Source organism: Gobius niger (genome assembly GCF_951799975.1).
Source record: "Gobius niger genome assembly, chromosome: 3".
In the NCBI taxonomy this organism is placed as follows: Eukaryota; Metazoa; Chordata; class Actinopteri; order Gobiiformes; family Gobiidae; genus Gobius; species Gobius niger.
Genome location: NC_136854.1, coordinates 18506355 through 18526778, shown reverse-complemented (window position 1 = coordinate 18526778; position 20424 = coordinate 18506355). Strand labels below are relative to the sequence as shown.

The window sequence follows — 20424 nt, the reverse complement described above, 5'->3', positions numbered from 1 at the left end:
TGCTTCAGCTCATCTTAAAGCAAACAGATATGAGCTTTAAATAGGTCAGGTCCTCATACAAATCCATTCTATCATTACCCACTACATAGAAAGCTTTTTCTGTGTCCAAGTGGTCATTAGGAATATGTTTAGTGTTGCTGGAAACCATATGGTCCCAAATAATAAACACAGTGTGCCTTTAAAAGTTCGTATGAAAAGTTGCTCAAATGTTTCATCAGTAGAATAGACACATTCTTCATGTGTCAGAGCATAAAAAAATCTAAATATTTTTTATAGTGACTGAATTCATTGTCACTTGAGCAACGTCAACCTCACTAGTTTTGTGTGGATTATCAATGGCCAACTATGATCTAGCAGTAGATAAAAGTTCCTAATCTATTTTTCCACAAAAGGACACAGACCACAAAGCGTCATGTCAGTAAAAATATGATTTCATTTTTGTTATATACAAAATACAATTTATACAATTTATGTACTAAAATGTACACACTCAAATGAATTAAGTCTGCCAGTGTTAACATTGAGAAACTCACACTGATAAATCATCCATTTTGGAGAAAATAAAATAACAAACACAGCGATCTGTATTTACATAAAACAGAAGTGGAGGTCGAGAGGGGAAGCAGCCTCGTCCAACAAAAACATCCTCCATCTGGTCACTACCCATAACTCCAGTGATTCCAAAAGGCTTTAGCTTATTCAAAGTGGAGAGAGAGCGAGCGCAACAAATGCACAATCAACTACAGAGTACCACATTATTTTGGTTGTGTGTCTTTGGGTTGCAACAGTGTGATTAGAAAACAGTGTAAAAGTATTGTAATAAAGAAAGCGATTCATACAAAGAGTAACTTCTCCCTTACACAGAGTCCATTCATAATCTCATTTGAAAACAACCTTTCTCGCTTTAAGACTAAAACTTAAACATCACATTGGCATAACATTTGTTCTACTAAAAAAACAGAAATTGAAAGAAATAAATTAGCAGTAGAAGTGTGATTCCTTTGTGCGTGTCTTGCTTTATGTGAAATGAGCTTGAAGTGGCAGTAAAGTAGTACAGTTTATATATATATATATAAGTTGCGTTCACCTGAAATCACAACAATTCTTAAGAGACTATAGCTTAACACTGAAATGGAGGGAAGGGCTGAATTGAGTTTATAGTTAATATCTATAATTACTGGATCTATCCACGAGAAACAAAAACTGTCCCAAAGTTCAATGTCTTCTCTGTCAGTGAAATAAAATTGGGATCATTTCAGTTCAAAAGCAGTGAGTTGTCCATCGAGAGGCCTCTTCCCTCCTTTCTTTAGCCGCACCAAGTTCCTGAATGTAGTGAACGCAACCTATCCGGGAGCCAATTTTGATTCGTTCTCCTGCCGCGCCCCCATGAGTGATGAAATGTAACAGTCTTTTTTTTTTTTTTTTTCATCTGAGAGTCTGTTTTATTTTCTCTATTTGAACTTGGTGGAGTCTCTTTTGCTGATGAGCACTTCCAGCAGCCGCAGCTTGGCCTTGACGTGTTTGTATTCGCCGTACTCCACTGCCAGAGGGGAGCGGTCCTCCTTCTGAACATTCCTGCAAGACGAAGGAAATGACATAAGTCGGTTGCGGAAAAAAAAAAAAAAAACATGATGTGGACTGGTGTGAAAAGTGAATGGGGAACTTTGTCCTACCTTCCATTTTCCCTGAAAAACTGGTCCTCGAATTCTTTCAGGTTTTTGCGGATTCGTTTCTTCTCCTCACGGGTCTCCTGGAGCTGCTCCACCAGTTCCTGACTGTGAAAGACGGGGAGATTTCATTATTTTGCTTTGCTGGAATACTTGGAAAGATGCGCCCGACATGCAACTTGGTGTGAAAGCATTCTGTGCACTTACATGGTCGCGGAGTGCAGGTTGGACAGCCCCATATCTGCGGTGTTCTTTGACGGCGACAGCTCGTCCACAGGAGAAATGAATCCATCCACGTCCTCGTCTATGTGGTCTACGAAACTGAGCACGTTCAGATCGGGCTTCACCGTCACCGTGAACTGCGTCTTTGTGTCCGCGTCGTCTTCCGAACCATCCTCCTCCTCCTGGGAAAATAACAACAACAAAAAACGAGTCAATCCACGTGAACGTCGGGCATAGAGTCGGTCTCCAGATTCAAACATGCGAGGTTAGTCCGTGGTTACGAATCACTTTCACAAAAATACAATTGATTCGAGTCGTCGAGCTCTGGGGATTTAATATACAAGTATGTTAGCTGATTCACAGTCCAAATATTTCATAAAAACACACATTTACTTAGCCTGGCCAGTCAGACCTGTCATAATATTTTGATGGAGAGTTTTCTTCAGTCTTTTTTTTTTCCATTTAAATCATACATGGATGGATTCCAAACCCACCCAAAGTAATATACATAATAAATAATTCAAAAAGACTATGGGAAAAATCAATGGGAATTTTGCTTATGGAGTAGGAGTGGGTTTTTGAGGTGACCGTTGAGCTCGTTGAGTTCGGCTTATCTTCCCAGTAAAAAGTCTAAATCCATTTATGCTGTTTCAATCCTTTGCTTGGAAGAGAATAGAGTTCTGGCCAGGCTAAAGAAGTTACAATCACCCACACACTACAAGCTCATACAAGTCGTTCAGCACGTTCTGCACAAATCACACCACACATGGGACACCAGGCATCTACAGATTCAATACTTTTGTCTACTGAAGGGGAAAAACAAGGCTGTTTCCCAGTCAATCAATCAATCAATCAATAAAAGCTGCAATCAGGTTCAACCGGGGGGGGGGGCTTTGGACTAAAAATGAGATTAGGTGAGTCTCTGATTCACTAAAGCAGGAGCAGGAGCAGCAGCAGCAGCTCGTCACCTTGATGTCATCGAAGAAGAGTGCGGTTTCGCCCTCTATTATGGGCTGTAGCAGCGGCCCTCTGCGCTTGCTGGAGGGGGAGCCCTGTTGTGACCGTTCAAAAGGAAGACACACGTTTACAGGCTGAAAACACTGCTGCTCGCTAAATGATAATGTAGGCCTGTGTTCTTGCCGTGTCATTGCGTTTCATTCAACTACAATGAGACATGCAAAAGATCATCGCTCAAGTCGAAGATTCGTGAATATATTTGGCTGGGATATTTTGAAAAATGACTGGCTTCTGTCCGCTACGCTGAGTAACTCAACATGTGCAAAGTGACACATCAGCACTTTCATGACGGGAGATCGGTGCCAGCGCATTATATAATCTATACACTGTCAATCCTTAATACAGCTCTTGCATAATGACAAGGTTATCAAATGATTATAATGGAAGTGAGGAGCTACTGTTTCTATTTTTACTTCAAAACATCTGAATCCAATGAGAAGATTCGACTAAACGCTACTGAAATGTAAATAGAATGAAATAAAAACAGTGACTACAGACAAGGAGGGACAACACATTCTGTAGTCCTGAATCAATATTGCAACAGTGTTTTCCTGGTCATTTAGACTCCTATTACAGGGAACTGGTTTTAATTTGCCATATTGCTATGAAATTAAGTGCCGGTGTCCTGTTTCGTAAAGGAATTGCACTATTAACTTGATGCCACCAACACAATATAAGATGAGGTCATGGAGAAGCAAAATAGTGGCATTGTTCAGTATATAAAAAAATGTATGTGTATGCAATCTATGTAAAAAAATAAATAAGTAAACAACAAAGAAAACATAGCCCACTTACAATGACAGGGATGGTGGAGGCTCGGCACAGGATCTGCTTCACCAGACGGTACCGGTCGTACAAAGGCTTCATCATCTGCCTCTCGTTTTTGGTTACCTAAAAAAAGAAAACGTCGAGGCTCATTAGCTTCCCATTCATTTTTGATTACGTTTAAAGCATCCCTCAGTGTAGCAGCTAACCCAGAAAAGTTGCAGCAGTAATCCAGTGCCAGCCTTTCCTTTTAGAGCGTGAAAGTCACTGCACGCAGCCCTTTCCAAAAATGTGCTGCTTGTATTCTATCTGAGCTTAGTTTATTTTGGCATGGCTTTTGTAACTATTCCAGATCCTAAACTTGAAATGCACTCTCTTGTCTCTTATATTATTCAGTGTACACAAACACTCATCCACTCTTGAGGCATTACGCACCCCTGACTTGAAATCTAGGCCATGCTTGAGTGGTAAAAAAACATTTTTTCTTGTGGGCCAACATGTCATTCATCAAGCATATTTTTTGAAACAACTGAAGCTTTATGCTACTCACCGGTCGGCCGTGGATGCTCTCATAATAGAGGAGAGCTTTCTGCAGGGCCACTTTCTCTGCTGCGATCTGCTCCCGTGTCATGTCCTGCCAGAAGGAGGAAGCGAGTCAGCGATTTGTTCGCCCCAACACAAAGCTCAAAGTCACCAGGCAGCCAGCACGTGCAAGGGGGGTTAACTGTACCTTTATGTCTTCGGGCCGGCTGACCTCGCTCCTCTTCTCCTGCAGTTTCTTCTGGATGCTCTCTAACGTGATGTCCGCTGGGGGCTTGGGTGCTTTCTCCTGCTGGGGTTTCTTCTCCAGCTGTGAACCAAAGCTCTTGGGGAGTGTGTTGCTGCGCTGGCGGGTCAGGGGCGGCAGGTCCTCTTCTGACTTCAGTATTCTGTGTTCTGAAAAAAATAAAGCCTTTAGGTGAGTTGGATCCATTGGTGGAAAGAAAAGTGTATATGAAGTTTCCATATCAATTATTATTGATTATCATTATTATTTAACCTTTTAGCATTTTGCGGAGTTTCGCCAGTTCTGTTACCCATCTGAGGACTTCTGGGTTGGCTGCTTTGTCACTATGGGATGGCTGAAAGAAACAAAACAAAGAAATAAATATCATAATTATACTGACTGGTGTGTTTTGAAATAACATCTTGAGTATTTTTTTTATTTTTCATTTCTTGTAGAACGGTGTCTTTCTGTGCCTTAAAACTGGTGACTCGACAATTTCCTAAAATAGAACAGTCAACCAATCCATTCAGCTGTCTAGTCGGGCTACTTGTTGACTGTTTTTGGCCTTCAGGCGAAGTGGCGACACAGAAAGTAATTTCAGATAGCATCATCCCGGTGGCCCCTGACCTACCCTGTATTTTCTGTCCTCTTCGAACCTCTCCTCGAATCTGTGAATCTTTTTCTTCAGCACGTGGATCCGTTTCGTGAGCTGGACAGAGCTGAGCTCCTCTTTCTCATCGTCACAGGAGCCGAGCGACGAACTTCTCCTGCGACTAAAACACAGACACATTTGACGTGTTAGAGCGGTTTCGGTGTGATGTAGAATGACCTCTTGGATCTTTTCTGTGTTCACCTGATGAAAGAGTGCGCGTTGGGCGGCGACGGGGGCACTTCTGTATCGTCTAAGTACTGCTGCCCGTGTCCGTAGGCGTAGAACCGCGGAGACACCATGGGGTCGCTGTCCTCGTCCAGCAGCTGTCGGATGAGACGCCCGCCGCCGTGAGGGGAAAGCCTGGCCTCTTCTCTGTCCATGCTTTCCCGCTGCAACAGTGGGTAGGCCGGGACTGGCTCTGGAAAATACAGAATTACATTATACAAACAAGATTCTGTTTCATTCACCGAGGCAGAGTCATGCGGACATGCTGGGAAATATACTCCATAGCAATTATGCACACTGCAAACGAGTGCAGTATGAGAGCTTTGCCAAGTAGCAAAAGCGGTTTGTTTTCGGTCATTTCAATCATGAGGTCACCACTGCATAGACTATTCTTTCTTGGATACAGTAATAAATTGCATATTCATTAGGTCTAGATATTATGCCTCAGCATGTTTCAGAGTTTGGGACCTGGCGTCGTGCACTTGCCTTCACATTGGATTTTAAAACGTTATGAGTGGGTTATACAGTGGGTTCGGGAAGTTTTCAGAACCCCCCCCTCAACTTTTTATTATGGTGTAGTACCTGACATTTTTTCTTGTTGTAGGGAAACATTCTTTTTGCCACATATGTACGTTTGATACAATGAACTTTGCATTGTATTATGATTTGTTGATGTTGTGTACGGCCGCATAGAGTCAATATGGTTGACCTATTTTGTCACATATTGACTAAAAAGGTTAAATATTAAGTATAGCGCCTTTAAGTTCACTTATTCCTTAAATTCGACACTGACTACACTGTCATAGGAAATTTAAAGCAGTACTAAGTAACTTTACCTTAATAAATCCAGGCTAACAGGCTAACGGGCAAAGCTAACGGTAGGGTAGCGCCACTTAAACAGTATTTACAGCCAGTTTGAGTGAAAAAAAATATCTCCATTGTGAAATTGGATGTACAATGTCCCTCTCTCCATTTGTCTTTTCTGTCAGCGTAGTATTTACTCTCACAGACAATTAAGGAGTAAAAAAATGCAACATGCTACGACACCTGAAGCTAAAAGTGAAGGAATTAAAGGCTGAATCGTTACGTTTATTTTTTTCTTTCTGATTTATAAATGAATCTTTGTGTTGCTCCTAGAACTTGTTATTTGTCTCTATGTTTATCAACAGCATTTTAAAGTACGCTGATTTTCCAAAGATCTCATAATCCGTATTACATCAGGAAAAGTTCCAGGAAACTGTGGTTAAAAACTAAATAAGCTCTGTGAAAGTCAGCGCAGCAAAGGGTGAAGAGGGACTTCCTTTGGGGCTTTGGCACTTGCACATTTTGTTCCCAAAGTGCCTCTCTCTGGCTCTCACTCTCTGTGAAGTCTGGCAATAATTATGTTTGGTTAAAATAGCTTTGCATATACCCTTGACAATACCCAGCTATTAATACACTTCTGCCTCTCAGTGGGATAATGTCAGGGCCCGACCCCGGTAAAAAAAATGCTACAGTGATGGCTCTGTGCTGTAGTTTTGACTCCTTTACCAAGATAACGCTGTTCAAGGATACAGACTGGAGAAGCCAGACAAGAGAAAGGATCAGGGTTTACAAGAGACGGGGAAAAGAACCTTCTAGAAACACCACACTATGAAGCTGGGTGTGAGCCATCTGGTTGGTGTCATGGAAAATTAGGAGTGGTAACTTCACACTGGGAGATGTTACAACCCGAACGCAAAACAAACTCAGAAGGAGATATTCTGAGTAAACAGTCCAGGTGTTGTGAAAAAGTATGCAACCAGTCAAAATGGTGCCCTGTGGATATTTGTCTTAGCAGTGGGGTGAGTGGTTTATACGGGAAGCGACTTAGCTCAAATTCCACCTCAGGTCAGTCCCGAGGGTTCCCCTTGCACCGTTAGCTACGTGCAGCTTCTCACTGTGCCGCCGTGCAGTCACACACACAGCTGTCCTCTAAAGGTTCATGACGTGGCAGGCTGCTGCTAATGCTACTCGCTAAGTCTCCCTGGCATTTGGGAATTAATCCCCTAAATCAAGTGCTCGCTGATGGGCTTCAGGATCAGACTAATAAAACAACACATGCCACTTTGCCATTTCGCTAAAGGTTGCCGTTTGCAGCCAGAGTTCCAGACAAGAAGTGTTGCCATGCAGGAAGAAACAGCAGGGAAGTCCACAGCATGAAAGATGCAAGTCAGCATTCACACTAACTTACCATCGCAACACGAATAGAATATGCTTTTGAAATCAAGAAAAGCTGGGTTTTTGAATGTCGAATCTAAGGAGAAGGGAGAAAAGAGAGAGCATGGGGATAGAATGAATTAATAGAAGTGTGTGATTAGTAGACAGGGCATGCAATCGCCTGGCTGCTTTTCCAAACGTCTGTTCTAGTATATCTCTGCTGGCAGCCGGACAGAGGCGCGGAGAATATCAGGTCACCCACCAAAGTGTTGGCACTAAGTGTACTAGGACAAAGGTCAGTAACATCTTCCCCGCATCCATCTCTAAATATACTGAACTGTTGCATAATGTAATGCTTTATGAATCGCTTAATGTTTTGACCCCCCCCTTTGTTGGCCAAAAACAGGCGTGCCAGTGCCAGTGCCAGTGCCAGTGCCAGCCATCGACAAACAAACTCCCAATTCATTTAGACTTTTGTTGTGTGATGCCAAAGCCGCTCTACTGTACGGGTGAGCGGCCTGTCATAGCCGATTCTCCGCTGTGGTCCTGCTATGAGGTCATCCGCGCAGAGGACATGGTGTACAGCAGGAAGGGGGTTAGAGACGAGTAGAGGAAAACCACCAGAGGAAAAGAAACTATAACAGTAACCTTCATTCTTCAGAGCAGCCTGCGGGAGCCCACACAACAACACAATGTTCTGCGCTAAACTCAGACCATATAGTTTGGATACTACTTATCAATGTCACATACACACTTTTCGCGCACGTTTTTACATGTCCACCCCTTTGCGTAATGGCTTCTAAATGCGTCTATTGTTTATGTCTGAGGACCTTTTTGTAAGAGCTACAGGATTGTATAATTGTGACTCAGCATGACTTAAATAATTGCTGTTTTGGCCGATTCATCATGATTTCAGCATCCAGTTAAGTGATTAGAACTACAGCATCCTCACTACTGTTTGTTGCTTATAAGTAAATGCTATATATGTAAACAAACAATACACTGAATCCACCGCCAAGGATATTACATATAGATAAACATCCAAAGTTTGCCATATTTAGATCACAACCTGAAGCTAGCACAAGTACTAAGCATCTTGTACAGTAAAGCCAGCCCTTCCCAGGCTCTCCATTTTCATGTATTCACATGCGGCCACTAGAGCGCTCTATAAATCATTCCTTCACAGCCCCGACAGAGCATGTAGCTGTGAACTTTTGCTGCGCAGGAATATTTCTAGTGCAATACGAGAAATCTAAACCTGACTGCTGCTTGCGCAAACACAAGCATGCCTCTTTCTAGACACCGACTTCGAAAAGCCTTTTAATCATTTAACTGCAGAAACCTGTTTGTTGTCATTCCTGCGTGCTGTTTGGTGTGGCTTATAAAGTGTTACAGCAATATCCTCCTCGCTCAAACTAGCATGTGTCGCAATGCCCTAACAATCGCAGTGGATTGTGCACGACTTCCTTTACATAAACAAACGCTGCTACTGAGCTCCATGCAGACAGATAAGCAGGCGCATGGGGCTTCTGCACTGCTATCTGCATTGTGCATTGGTAATGGCATTCAAAAGGCCCGCATGAATAAATGAAACGACCCATTTTATCTGAACAGGTTTAGAACAAAAACATCAATAAGTAAAGCAAGCGCTTGGAATTGTAGGTCAAGCCAAAGAGGTGAAACATTTTGGGATAACAACTCGAGCACTGTTGCTTCTCAGGGCAGTGCCGAAAACAAACAAGGAGGTCCCATGTGGCTTCACTTAACAGAAGCAACACAACAAGCTTGAGAAGTAACTGTTTCAAATTGGCCACACAGTACACACGAGCGCGCATCCACATTAAAGCGTCTGGAGAACTTAAGAGGATCTCTTTTGAAATGAAATCCTGTGGGACACACCAGGAAGAGGAAAGCGAGGCAGCTGTGGAGAACCACGTCCAAGTTTTTTTCAACGTGGAACAGTACAGATAGTAAACATTCAAAATAATTCCAGAAAGGAGTAATGCATGCTTTAAAAGGAGAAGCAAAACGGCATGTGTTAGCCTTGGACCCTCACCTCCCCAGTTGCTGTCCTCGGTGAGCGCTGTCAGGTCCAATCGAGGCACGTCCTCGCAGCCCGACTTCTCGCAATCCGGGTCAGAACCCCCTCCTCCGACACCGGTCCTCCCCGTGTCACAGGCGACGGGAGACTCCTGGATCTTCATTCTTAGCGTCTGCACAACCATGAGAGTACAGTATAGAAAACAAGACGTGGTATTTGCAGCAAAAGCTTGATGACCACAATGTCCACCGCCTGGGGAAAGACACACTCTTTAAGTTGGGCACACATGCTCCCGCCCCTCCCTCCCCACCCTGCAAGCCCTGCCCTCGCAGGATGGGCAGGTCCTCCTTTCCTATTGGTTGGTGGCTTTGGGCCAAAACATACGCCCATTTTCCTTCAGACTGCGTGTGTGTTGCAGAGGAGGAGTGGGTAAACTTGACCTGCCTACTTTTTTTTTTTTTTTCTCTCTCTCTTCGTTTTGGTAGAATTCCTCACCCGCCTCCCCCCGTTCTTCCTGCTTGTGTTCTTGCTGCGCTCTCTCCCCACCCAGAAGCTGCCTTGTACTTGTTGTTTGTGCAGCATGAGCACAGTGGGGAGGGAGGGGAGTGCAGACAGATTGTGAGCCAGCACACGTAGGCTGACGGAGTGTTTCTGTTTTTTTTTCTTTCTCTATTCCCAATCTGTCTTTGCATAGAAAACAGTCAAACAGTTAAACCAGTGGTGACACTTTATTTTACCCTTAAACTGTACCTGCCAGATTTAGTACAATAATGTGCTATGTAACAATGTGTAGTACCTCTGGGCTACATACACAGTGGAATAATATGTATTTGTAGTCTGGAGGTACTAGTTATTACAGACTGTTACAAAGCAGATTACACTGTGTAAAGTGTAACCAAACCGCTTTTTACTACTACAGTTCTACCACCACTACAACCACTACTGTACATGTACTTCACATTTTTACTGCCATGTCTACATGATGTCTAAACTGTGCGCAGTCCAATTTCAGTGTGATAAATGATTCAAGGGAAGAACATTCTCAGCTGGTCATTCGTTTAGAGGGTGCACATGGTTGGGTTCAAAGGGGGTCCCGTTTCTTCGGTCTGGGCGTGCGACCGAGCTAAATTAAGAAGAAACGCACTTCTTCAAGCACACCTGATAAATGCTGGGGGTGCATATTCCGGGATATAGAGGGGCAACCTGTGACTAAGAAGCATTGTGGTGATTTTCCATTGTAAGTTGTTGTTTTTCGGATATGAAGTGCACGGTGTGTCAACAATAAAGCAAGGTGTACTTTTTCTCAATTAGTGTAATGTATTTACCAGCAGTGACCTGGCAGTTTTGCTTGCTCTTTTAGTGTTGTTTTGGGTCATGTAATGGACATTGTTGTCTTTCACTAACAGCTCCCCCCCTTGTAACATTCAATTCAAATATGCTATCCTGAGCTATATAAAATGAACGTGAGTAGTTGTGTTGAAGCGAAAGGCCAATCAGGGCTTATTTGTTCACTGGTTCGAAGTCAAGTGGATTGCATTGGATACTAAGTGGTACTAAGCCTGGGAACATGCTGCTTGTTGGCGGCTGAGATGGGGGGGGAATTTCCCCAGTGGAGCTGTTACCGACACCATTCTGAAGTATGACGGGCAACACAAAGCCCCCTCCACAACAAAGAACACGCTGCACTGACCTGATTGAAATCTGTTTATATCCCAACTTTAGGAATGATGTGACATAGGAATGACATGTCACAAGGATTATAGCGATTAGATAAACAACAAATGTGTTGAGTAATATGTAATAAGTAATAGGCAGGTACAGGATGAGCCTCATTAGATTGTATTTATTGGGTCTGGTAAGTAAGTGGAAAGCAGAAGCATATGTTTGCTCTTAATATATCATAGCGATTGATGGGATTGTCTGTAGTGTACTATGTTTATCCAACACAAGACTATTATATTATTGCATTTTGTCCACAATTTCCTTCACTCATAAAGCATTGGCTAACCTCTTAAAAATCTAAAAGCTTAAATCCTATAGGCCGGTGTAACGCCTCATTTGGCAAGGCAAGGCAACTTTATTTATTCCGCGCATTTCGTACACAAGGCAACTCAATGCGATTTGAAAGCTAAGACCTGCAAAACTCATTCACACGGATCTTTTCCCCCGCATTGTTGTCACTTTTTGACAATTTTTAGATTGCTTTTTTGTTGTGCTTTCGTCACACATTTTTGTCACGTCATCGCTTTTTTTTGGTCACATTTTTGTTTAATTTACATTTTTGTCACTGTTTCATCACTTTTTGTCATGTTTTTTTTTGTACATCTTTTGTAATATATTAAATTAAATGTACAGTGTTTTGAATCATGGTTATTTCATCATATCTTAACTTGATTTTATTATTATTTTCTTTTTTTGTGCTTTATACAAAAGGGGAGAAAATGTGCTATAATATCATGTCATTCAAAGCATTGATGGAAAACGTATGCGCACACTACTAGGACGTTTTACCGACCTCAGAAGGGAAAAATTCAAAGAGAATTTACGCCAGCTGAATGCCAATCTGCTTCAGTCTGCCCTTTGCTGTCTCCCATGTGATCAATACTGACTTGTGGCATGAAAGTCTATCAGTTCCGATACCAGTCGATTTAACATAATAAGCAGCCTTCCTGGGTAGTCTTTGATGCAGGCTCAGGGGTCGGCCATTAATGGGCAGCTACCGACAGCAGCTGAGGGCAATCAAGTCAATGAGCGTGCGCTGGATGACTCGCACAAGAGTTGGCTTAAATGGGGCAGTTACATAAGACCATTCTTCCCTGAGGTGAAAAACCCGCGCAAGGTGTCGGTACCTTACGTAATCCTCGGGTGCCCCCAAAAGTTCACTCAGCAGGAGACGCCGCTTGGGTCAAAGCCTTCTGGATAAGCCTCAAAATCAATAAAGATCTCTCTACGATATAGCTTGAAAGCAGCTACTGAGGGAGGTGTGGTAGTGGGCAGCAGCTCAAGACACAGTGAGGAGCATTGGCGCGGATTAGCAGGAGCACAGATGTTCAGTTCAAAACACTGGACGTTCGGGATCTGTGTTGACGATTACATCACCGTCCCAGGGGCAGCTGGTGCAGCAGGGGACTGTCTGCGAGTGTGTGGGGTGGTGGCGGGGATGAAAGCACATGAGACAATGCTTAATGCTCTATTTGGGGCAGCTTGTGCTGAGTGTGCAAACAAGACTTAAGGGCAAATTAAAGATATTCAAATGGACAGGTTACTGTTAAAATTGCATTAACAAATCCATGACCTCTGATTGAGCTTTCAAGAAAATCCATGGCCTCATTTTTTTCTTTCCAAAACACAAACATGGTAGCTATTTTGCACACACAGCAAATGATACTAGAAGGCCTGCTGGAGGGTCATGGCTGTCAAAACAGGAAGTGGGGAGTAGCTAACAGCTTCTTTGTTACTTGAGACTGTCCTGGTATTGTTGGTCAGAATGACCTCACAGGCGGCCTAGAACAGAGGTAACTAAGGCCTGGGGGCCAAATACGGCCCGCTGAGCACTTCGAGACTGTATGAATATTGTAATTGTTAAAGGAACAGGCCACCGTTTTTCCATACTGTGATATTTTATTATCCCGAGCGTAGACGAGTTGAGACATACCCGTCTGGTCTTTGTGGGTGCCCGTGGAAGAGCTTGGTCGCTTCTAACTTCACCCCGTTTGGTTCCATAGGAATACATTGGGAGAGGCCAAATGCTAACAACATCTTTGGTCGTTTTGTGTGATTGAGCGCACGCGCAAAGACCAGACAGGTACATATCAACTCGTCTACGCTCAGGTAAGAACATATCTTAGTATGGAAAAACAGTGGCCTGTTCCTTTAAAAAGAACCCAATTCGCAACCGGTCCGACCCTCGTGGGAAGTGTAAAACCCAAATGTGACCCTTGCATCAAAAGGTTTGCCACATACCTGGACTATAAGATATTATATACATAACTTTAATTTCTGACTGAAAAACAAAATATACTCTTCAGATACATTTGCAAAATATTGTCTACATTGTGCATAAACCTAGAAAAGGTAACAAAGTTTGGTAAGATTTTAAAAATACAAAGTACATAAATCAAAAAAACAGCATCGCATACTCAAGTAGGCGATGTCCAATTTTTAATCAGGATGATGATAACGTTTCGGCATGAGCCTTCATCAGATCAATTCTTTTCTCATCTTCGAACAACAGTGGTTCTAAGATGAACTGTGGTTCATCTTAGAACCACAATCATCATCTTGATTAAAAATTGGACATCGGCTACTTGAGTGTGCTGTGTTTTTTATGAAGATTTTCCTCAACATCTGCACCTCTGAGAGTACTTCTGTTGTGCGTTGCTTCTATTTTTTCAAAAATACAAAGTTCGTCATAATCATCTATCCGGTTATATGTAACAAATATTAAATACTATGTAAGCCTTATAATAAAAATACCAATGTTTGAGTCATATACTTGATTCTTGCAGTAATATGTAGCTATGCTTTATGTCCTTGATGTAATTTGGGGCATTTATTGATTTATTTATCTTCAAACCAATAAAACATCATGTGCCCTGCATAAACACAGCATTTCTATAATGATGAGAGGTCCTCTGTGTCTTTCATGGATTTTATCTTAATAACTATATTGTATGTTTTTATTTATTTTGTTGTATCCCACTTTGACCTTGTATATATATTTTTTTGTATATATCGTTTTACTCTTTTTATATAGGCCAATTGGACTTTTATTAAGAGGACAAACAATAAACTAGCACAGGCATTGATGACCAGGATATTGAAGAGTGGCTCCATGCCGGGCCCAGATGGCAGCTCAGTGGCTCAGTGTGGCGCTCGTGGAAGAGCTACAACCTGAGCTGTGACAAGTGCCATCTGGACGCATCAGAACACAGATATAATAAAAAAAACATATGCGCATTGATTTTGACCTCAGTTGCCAATTTACAGATTATGTTTGCCAATGTTGGAACCCATTTCGAGTTGCTATCTTTCTGAAAGTATTTCGACTGCTATTTGTTTGTGATATGACTCCCAGCTCTGACTGTTCGCAAAAAGCCCATCCCCGGTTATTACCACAAAATAATGTCCTGTCCTGCCGCATACCACAGCTTGAGAAACACTGTCCTAGATGATACATGTCCCCTCTGTTTAAAAGCACTTTTGTTAACAGTGACATTTTAGCCTCATAGTTTTTAACGGATTAGCTTTTACACGACAGCGCCGCCCTCGAGACGGTTCGATTGAAGATGAAAGCGTCTGGTTTTGAAAGTTAGTCAAACGCGGCGGTGATGTATAACTGGTGCATGGGTATGAGAGCACAGTGCTGTACTTACTGCTGCAGGGGAAGGAGTGTTGTCTAGTGAAGTGTCATTCCTGAAAATAGAAACAAAAGTATACTTATTATCAAGTTACTTATCAGCAACCTTAAGCAAACACAAACCTGACCTTCAATTACAAGGAAAGTGTGAAATTGTACCATTGATGGTAATTCAAAAACTACATGAGGATCTTTTAAAATACTGATTATTTACTATGTCAATTTGCCAAAATAGAAGTTATTACAATTACCTGTATCTGAATGCCTCCATGTATTTTGCTGGATATTTCTCATAGGGCTCCTTAAAAAGAAAGATAAACCATGCTATTATTGCACTGATAGGACTAAGCAATAACATGAAGCCTGCTATCATCGAGAAGCAAGGCTATAAAAACATAAATAGACAATAAATAGAAAGTTAAACCAAAGACTCATAAAAATCTGATAAAAAGAAGATAACATGATTTAAGCAATGAAAACAGTGGATTGGCATCAGCCAAATGAGTCTCTTCATAGATGGCATAGCCTTAAATATCTTTCCGGTATCTGTCATCCAGGCATGTTGGCGAGCAAGTTTTCAAAACTAAGTCATGGATATTTTTACAAATTTTTCCACTCTCATCCAAGACGTTTTCTCAAAATGTTTGCTGATAAAGATTAACATACTAATCATTAATATTATAAGATTGAGGACAAATTCACAAACTAAATGACATATTCATGTGTGGAAAAGGATTACCTCACTGTGGGGTGGGCTAACCTCTCTGCCACAGTATTTCAGACCACTATACATTAAAGTATTATGTCAGCATTTGGTTGCTAAGTTTTATATCTGGCTACATTTTCTATTTGGCTATCATAAACAATTAGTAAATCTCTGGGAAGTCCTGAAGCTCACTTTGGGAAGCTCGACCTTGATGCACTTGCTCCTATTTCCAGTCACAGCCGTGATGATCTTGTCAAGCGCCCAACATTGCACACAAACCATATGTATGTCAAAGCATACTGTGTCATCTGGACATTGCATAAGCAGCCCGCAGAAATGGTCAACCTGAGGTGATACCGTGGCACTTGACAAATCTATTTCCATAGGTTTAGGAGCTGTGGCATACCATACATCTAAACTACACATTTGCAAAGATCACTGAGGTGCTTTGGCACAGCTGTCCCGAAAGATGAGTCACAAAAATGAATTGAGTTACAGCATTCTTCACAGTGTGTCCAAGCCACAACCTTAATTAAATCCTTAGCACAATTTGCAACAGAGACCTCTCGCTGTTCTGTGACGCTTTAAGTAGCCATGGACTAATGATATCCCGACGGGAGGGCCCTCACAAGACATTTTCTCATTCTTGCCAAGCACAAAAGAAGTAGATAGCCGTCTCTGTGCATTTAGCTGTTATTGGTACATTTGTTTGTCAATGAAAATACACACAAGCTGTGTAAAATAGATCTTTGAACAAGCATAAGAACAAATTTAACATTACATTTATAGTAGTAGTGTTGTCATGGTATTAAAAATTCGAACTCTTCTTTAATACTAAAGCAAAAAACTTCATAGTCACGATCGTCCAAAAGCACAGTGCAAACAATTATTTTCAATCCTACTCTAAAGACATGCATGTTATAAATTGACTGCTAAATGTAGGAAGTAGTACCAAACTATGTCAATGTTTTAAGTGTCAGCCTTGAAACTAGTTTTGAATTGTGTATATTTCCCAAAGCCAACAATTGCTTGAATAAGTTTCTGTCACTTATAGTAAAAGACTCATAGTATATCCTTTAAGAACTATGATTTTTAACTCTGCGCTACAATGTGAGACATGTGAAAACAGCAAAAGGAACATGCTGCTTTGTAGATAAAAGCCTTTACTAATTGCCAATATGTCTAGGGCTCTTACATTTGATGTACTTCTGCAAAAGTGGTTAATAATTAGCTTAGCTTTCTGTGGATACAAGATACATTATTATGAGACAGGCAGGAGGTTGACTATTAGGCTCCTGCACTATTTCCTATCAACCTTAACTGGCATCCATTTACTGTTGTGCGTAATAACAAGCATTTCTGTACTTTGGGCCTCTGAAATCAAAAGGGAGTGCATGTCTCATATTGAGTTGTATCGATCTGTGTAACATCATTGATTACAACATCGAGGAGCAAAACAAGAGACCCACACCACAAAGACTGTCGCTGAGATGGATGACTCACCGCGTGGGCGTCCTGGTTGTCACTTAGTGGCACAAGCGTGGGGCTGTGTCTCGACTTTGTAGCCCTGGATGTCCGCTCCGCGAGGCTCCTCTGGCCAGAGATCTCGTTGCCAAGACTGTTGCTCCCGCACGATAAGACGTTCTCTTTATTGGTGTCTATCCTGACGGACGCAGCTCTGTAGACAGCCACATAAAGGAAATGGTGAGGAAATTGAGTCAGCTCTCTCAACCTCGCTTTCCTTATGTTTTGATGCTTTGCAGTCACTTTGGGTCACATGCCTTATACTTTTCAAGAGTGTTTAGGTTTGAAGCTAATTCTGTTTTTCCACTGTTTACTGTGTACACTGACATGAGCCGGGCTGTAATGCACTGCTTTAATCCATGGGCCTCGGATGAAAGGACAAGATCGCAGATACATGCGGCCGAAATGAGTTTTCTTTGGCAGGGTGGCTGGGTGCACCCTTAAAGACAGGGTGAAGAGCTCAGTTACTCGGGAGGAGCTCGGAGTAGAGCCACTCCTCCTTCACATCGAGAGCCTGTTAAGGTGGCTTGGGCATCTGTTTTGGATGCCTCCTGGTCGCCTCCCTTGTGAGGTGTTCCGGGCATGTCCTATTCGGTGGAGGCCCCCAGGAAGACCTAGGAGACAAAGGTGTCTCTGAGCTGGCCTGGGATTGGGATCCCCCGGAACAGTTGGATTAGGTGTGCTTGGATACAGTCTGGGCATCTCTGCTCAGACTGCTGCCGCCGCAGCCCAGCCCCAGATAAGGCTGAAGAAAATGGATGGATTGATGGATGAATGTACATCGGATGAGATACTACAACAGGTCTACATCAAGGATTAGTCTACTTCAGATTGGACTAATATGGGTGCATGCATGCAAAAAAATTATTGCTTGTGACTGATATATTTTCCTCTGTTGCACCAGTGCGACCAGTGGGATCTTTTTTATATAAGTAATATAGAGCAAATGACATGACATCATTATGTCAGGTTAACCTCTTAACTCCCGCCTGAACCGAGAGGATCTTTTTTCTAACGTCATCACATTTTTTTTCCATAATTTTTTTGTTGGGTATTCAACTCATTTTTGTCACATTTTTGTCATTTTTTCGTCACTTTTTTTTATTTTTTTGGTCAATTTTTTATCACATTTTTGTCATTTTTTCATCAATTTTTTAATCAAATTTTTGTCTTTTTTTGTCACATTTTTTGTCATATTTTGTCACATTTTTGTCACATTTTTGTCACATTTTTGTCATTTGTTCGTCCATTTTTTGTCAATTTCTTGTGACATTTTTGCCACTTTTTCATCAATTTTTCGTCACTTTTTTGTCACATTTCCATCATTGTTTTCATCTAAGTTTTGTTATTTTATTATGTTATTTTCACAGCTTTTTTTCAGAAGCTTTTGGACTGGGGTAAAGCCAAACTGGAGAAAATGTGCTTGGTTCAGGTGGGAGGTAAGGGGTTAATGTCAGGTTATGGAAGACACAATGAAACGTCAAATGTCATAGATGGTGAATTAGCATTGAACCCTGTTTTTAGGATGCTTTGGGGGCACTTGGTGCACCTAAATTAGGCCCTGGTTCATCCAAATAAAAAATTAAGGTGCACCGGTGCAACAAACTCAAAATGTTAGTGCGGCACCTATTTATGGATAACTCCAGATGTTTTTCCGACTAAAATTGAAAAACAGACGATAAAAATGTTTTGACATCTTCATTTACTCAAATTATGTGTTGCATCACTTTATTTTACACTACCTTGATACATACCTTGATATACACCTTTCTAAATTTAGTACAATGTAATGTGTTCTGTAACAATCTGTAATAACGTGTAACTATGGGTTAGATACACAATGGAATAATATGTATTAGTACTTTGTGGGTACATAATGTAATAGAACACGAGACCCTTAGGGCTAGGGCTTAAGGTCAGGTCTTATTACAGTTAGTAGTTAGTAGTGTTTTGTAGTTGTCTGTCTCGGGGACTGCAGATGGAAATTAGCTCCAAGAGCTAAAGTCTGGTACAAAGCATCTATTCATATGCTGATTAATGCTCCTGTACATGTCCCTGTCAAATAAATAAACTAAACTAAACTAAACTGCTAAATTTAGAAAGGTACAATGTATCAAGGGTAGTGTAAAATAAAGTGTTACCGGCCATGGATACTTAACTGGGACTTGCTATAGTGCCGTAACGTGCTTCTAATTCGTCAATTTCTATCACGTGGGAACGTTCACATTATTGCCCTGCATGTGTTTTTTATTATAAGGATATATTAATAATAATGGCTAACACTTGTATTGCACTTTACAAGCCTGTGTTGCCAGGTTTGTCAAAGCGCCACACTGTCGTCATTATTCATTCACACCATTCTCTGTGTTGGTAAGCTACTATTGTAGCCAGAGCCACCCCGCCCACAGCAGACTGACAGAAGTGAGGCTGCCACCACCACTCACACATTCTCATTCATTCTTTTTAGTGGTAGGTGAAACCGGAGTACCCAAAGGAAACCTACACACAGAAAGGCCCCCTCCGGCCGGGGATCGAACCCAGGAAGCACAAGCGCTGCTTCGCCACTGTGCAGCTCATATATGGTTAGTGCCAGTCAGTTTGTCTGAAAATATGAATAATCTAAATAAATAATCCTAACCCAAAGGTTAACCATATTCCTGTTCCTAACCCTAATTTGTGACTTCAAATCACAGCAGACTGTCCCTCCTGAGCAGACTATTTAGCACTAGCCATGTCAAAATAGGCAAGGTGTAATCACATGATATGAACTGATGAATTCGGGGCAAGTTAAGGCACAATAGCGTAAACAAACCAGTCAGGGCTAAATATCAATTACCCAAAAATATAACTTAAGAAAAAAACTAAAAAATATGAAATGGTTTTGTGCAAGCTTGCTGTTTGGTTGTCAGTCTGACAACTTCTTCCACTACCAGAAACTACCTGTGGAATGCACAATACCTGCTCCTGTCTCGGGGCCTAGGACTCTGTGTGTCCTGCTGCCTCTGGTTTCGCCGTCTCTCTCGGGCCGTTGCAGTTCCAATCAGGCTCCTGGGACACGGATTCAAGTCACAGTCCCCTGACCTTTGATCCCTCCAGGAGTTAATACCAAAGAGGTGTTGCTCCACAGTAGAACGAACTGTTCCTTCCAAATAACTGCAACAAGATCATTAACTGAAGTCAATTACTACTATCACTTTAAAAAGTAATCCTGCTGTAATTATATATTAAAAACAAAGTACAAAATGTACTCACTTTACCACCTGTGGTGAACGCAGACGAGGCGAGAGGAGATTACTGAAGAG

General features: G+C 41.8%; 1 protein-coding gene across 4 annotated transcripts in view; it reads right to left on the bottom strand.

Moving 5' to 3' along the window:
• Positions 1 to 990: 990 nt before the first annotated feature.
• The window catches only part of fam13a (family with sequence similarity 13 member A), a 45278-nt gene continuing 25844 nt past the window's right edge, over positions 991 to 20424 (bottom strand). The window contains exons 10-25 of one of the 4 annotated variants that reach the window (XM_079553831.1): positions 20375 to 20416; positions 20081 to 20275; positions 17102 to 17276; positions 15144 to 15193; positions 14909 to 14948; positions 9549 to 9705; positions 7527 to 7589; positions 5291 to 5507; positions 5069 to 5210; positions 4711 to 4792; positions 4402 to 4607; positions 4222 to 4305; positions 3702 to 3797; positions 1875 to 2071; positions 1674 to 1775; positions 991 to 1575 (exon numbers count right to left, since the gene is read on the bottom strand). In XM_079553831.1, the coding sequence (XP_079409957.1) occupies positions 1452 to 1575; positions 1674 to 1775; positions 1875 to 2071; positions 3702 to 3797; positions 4222 to 4305; positions 4402 to 4607; positions 4711 to 4792; positions 5069 to 5210; positions 5291 to 5507; positions 7527 to 7589; positions 9549 to 9705; positions 14909 to 14948; positions 15144 to 15193; positions 17102 to 17276; positions 20081 to 20275; positions 20375 to 20416 (1972 nt within the window). In that variant the 3' untranslated portion in view covers positions 991 to 1451. Of the gene's footprint in view, positions 1576 to 1673; positions 1776 to 1874; positions 2072 to 2505; positions 2942 to 3701; positions 3798 to 4221; positions 4306 to 4401; positions 4608 to 4710; positions 4793 to 5068; positions 5211 to 5290; positions 5508 to 7526; positions 7590 to 9548; positions 9706 to 14908; positions 14949 to 15143; positions 15194 to 17101; positions 17277 to 20080; positions 20276 to 20374; positions 20417 to 20424 lie in introns of those variants that run through there. The other 3 variants (XM_079553832.1, XM_079553833.1, XM_079553834.1) reach the window with 3 other exon arrangements.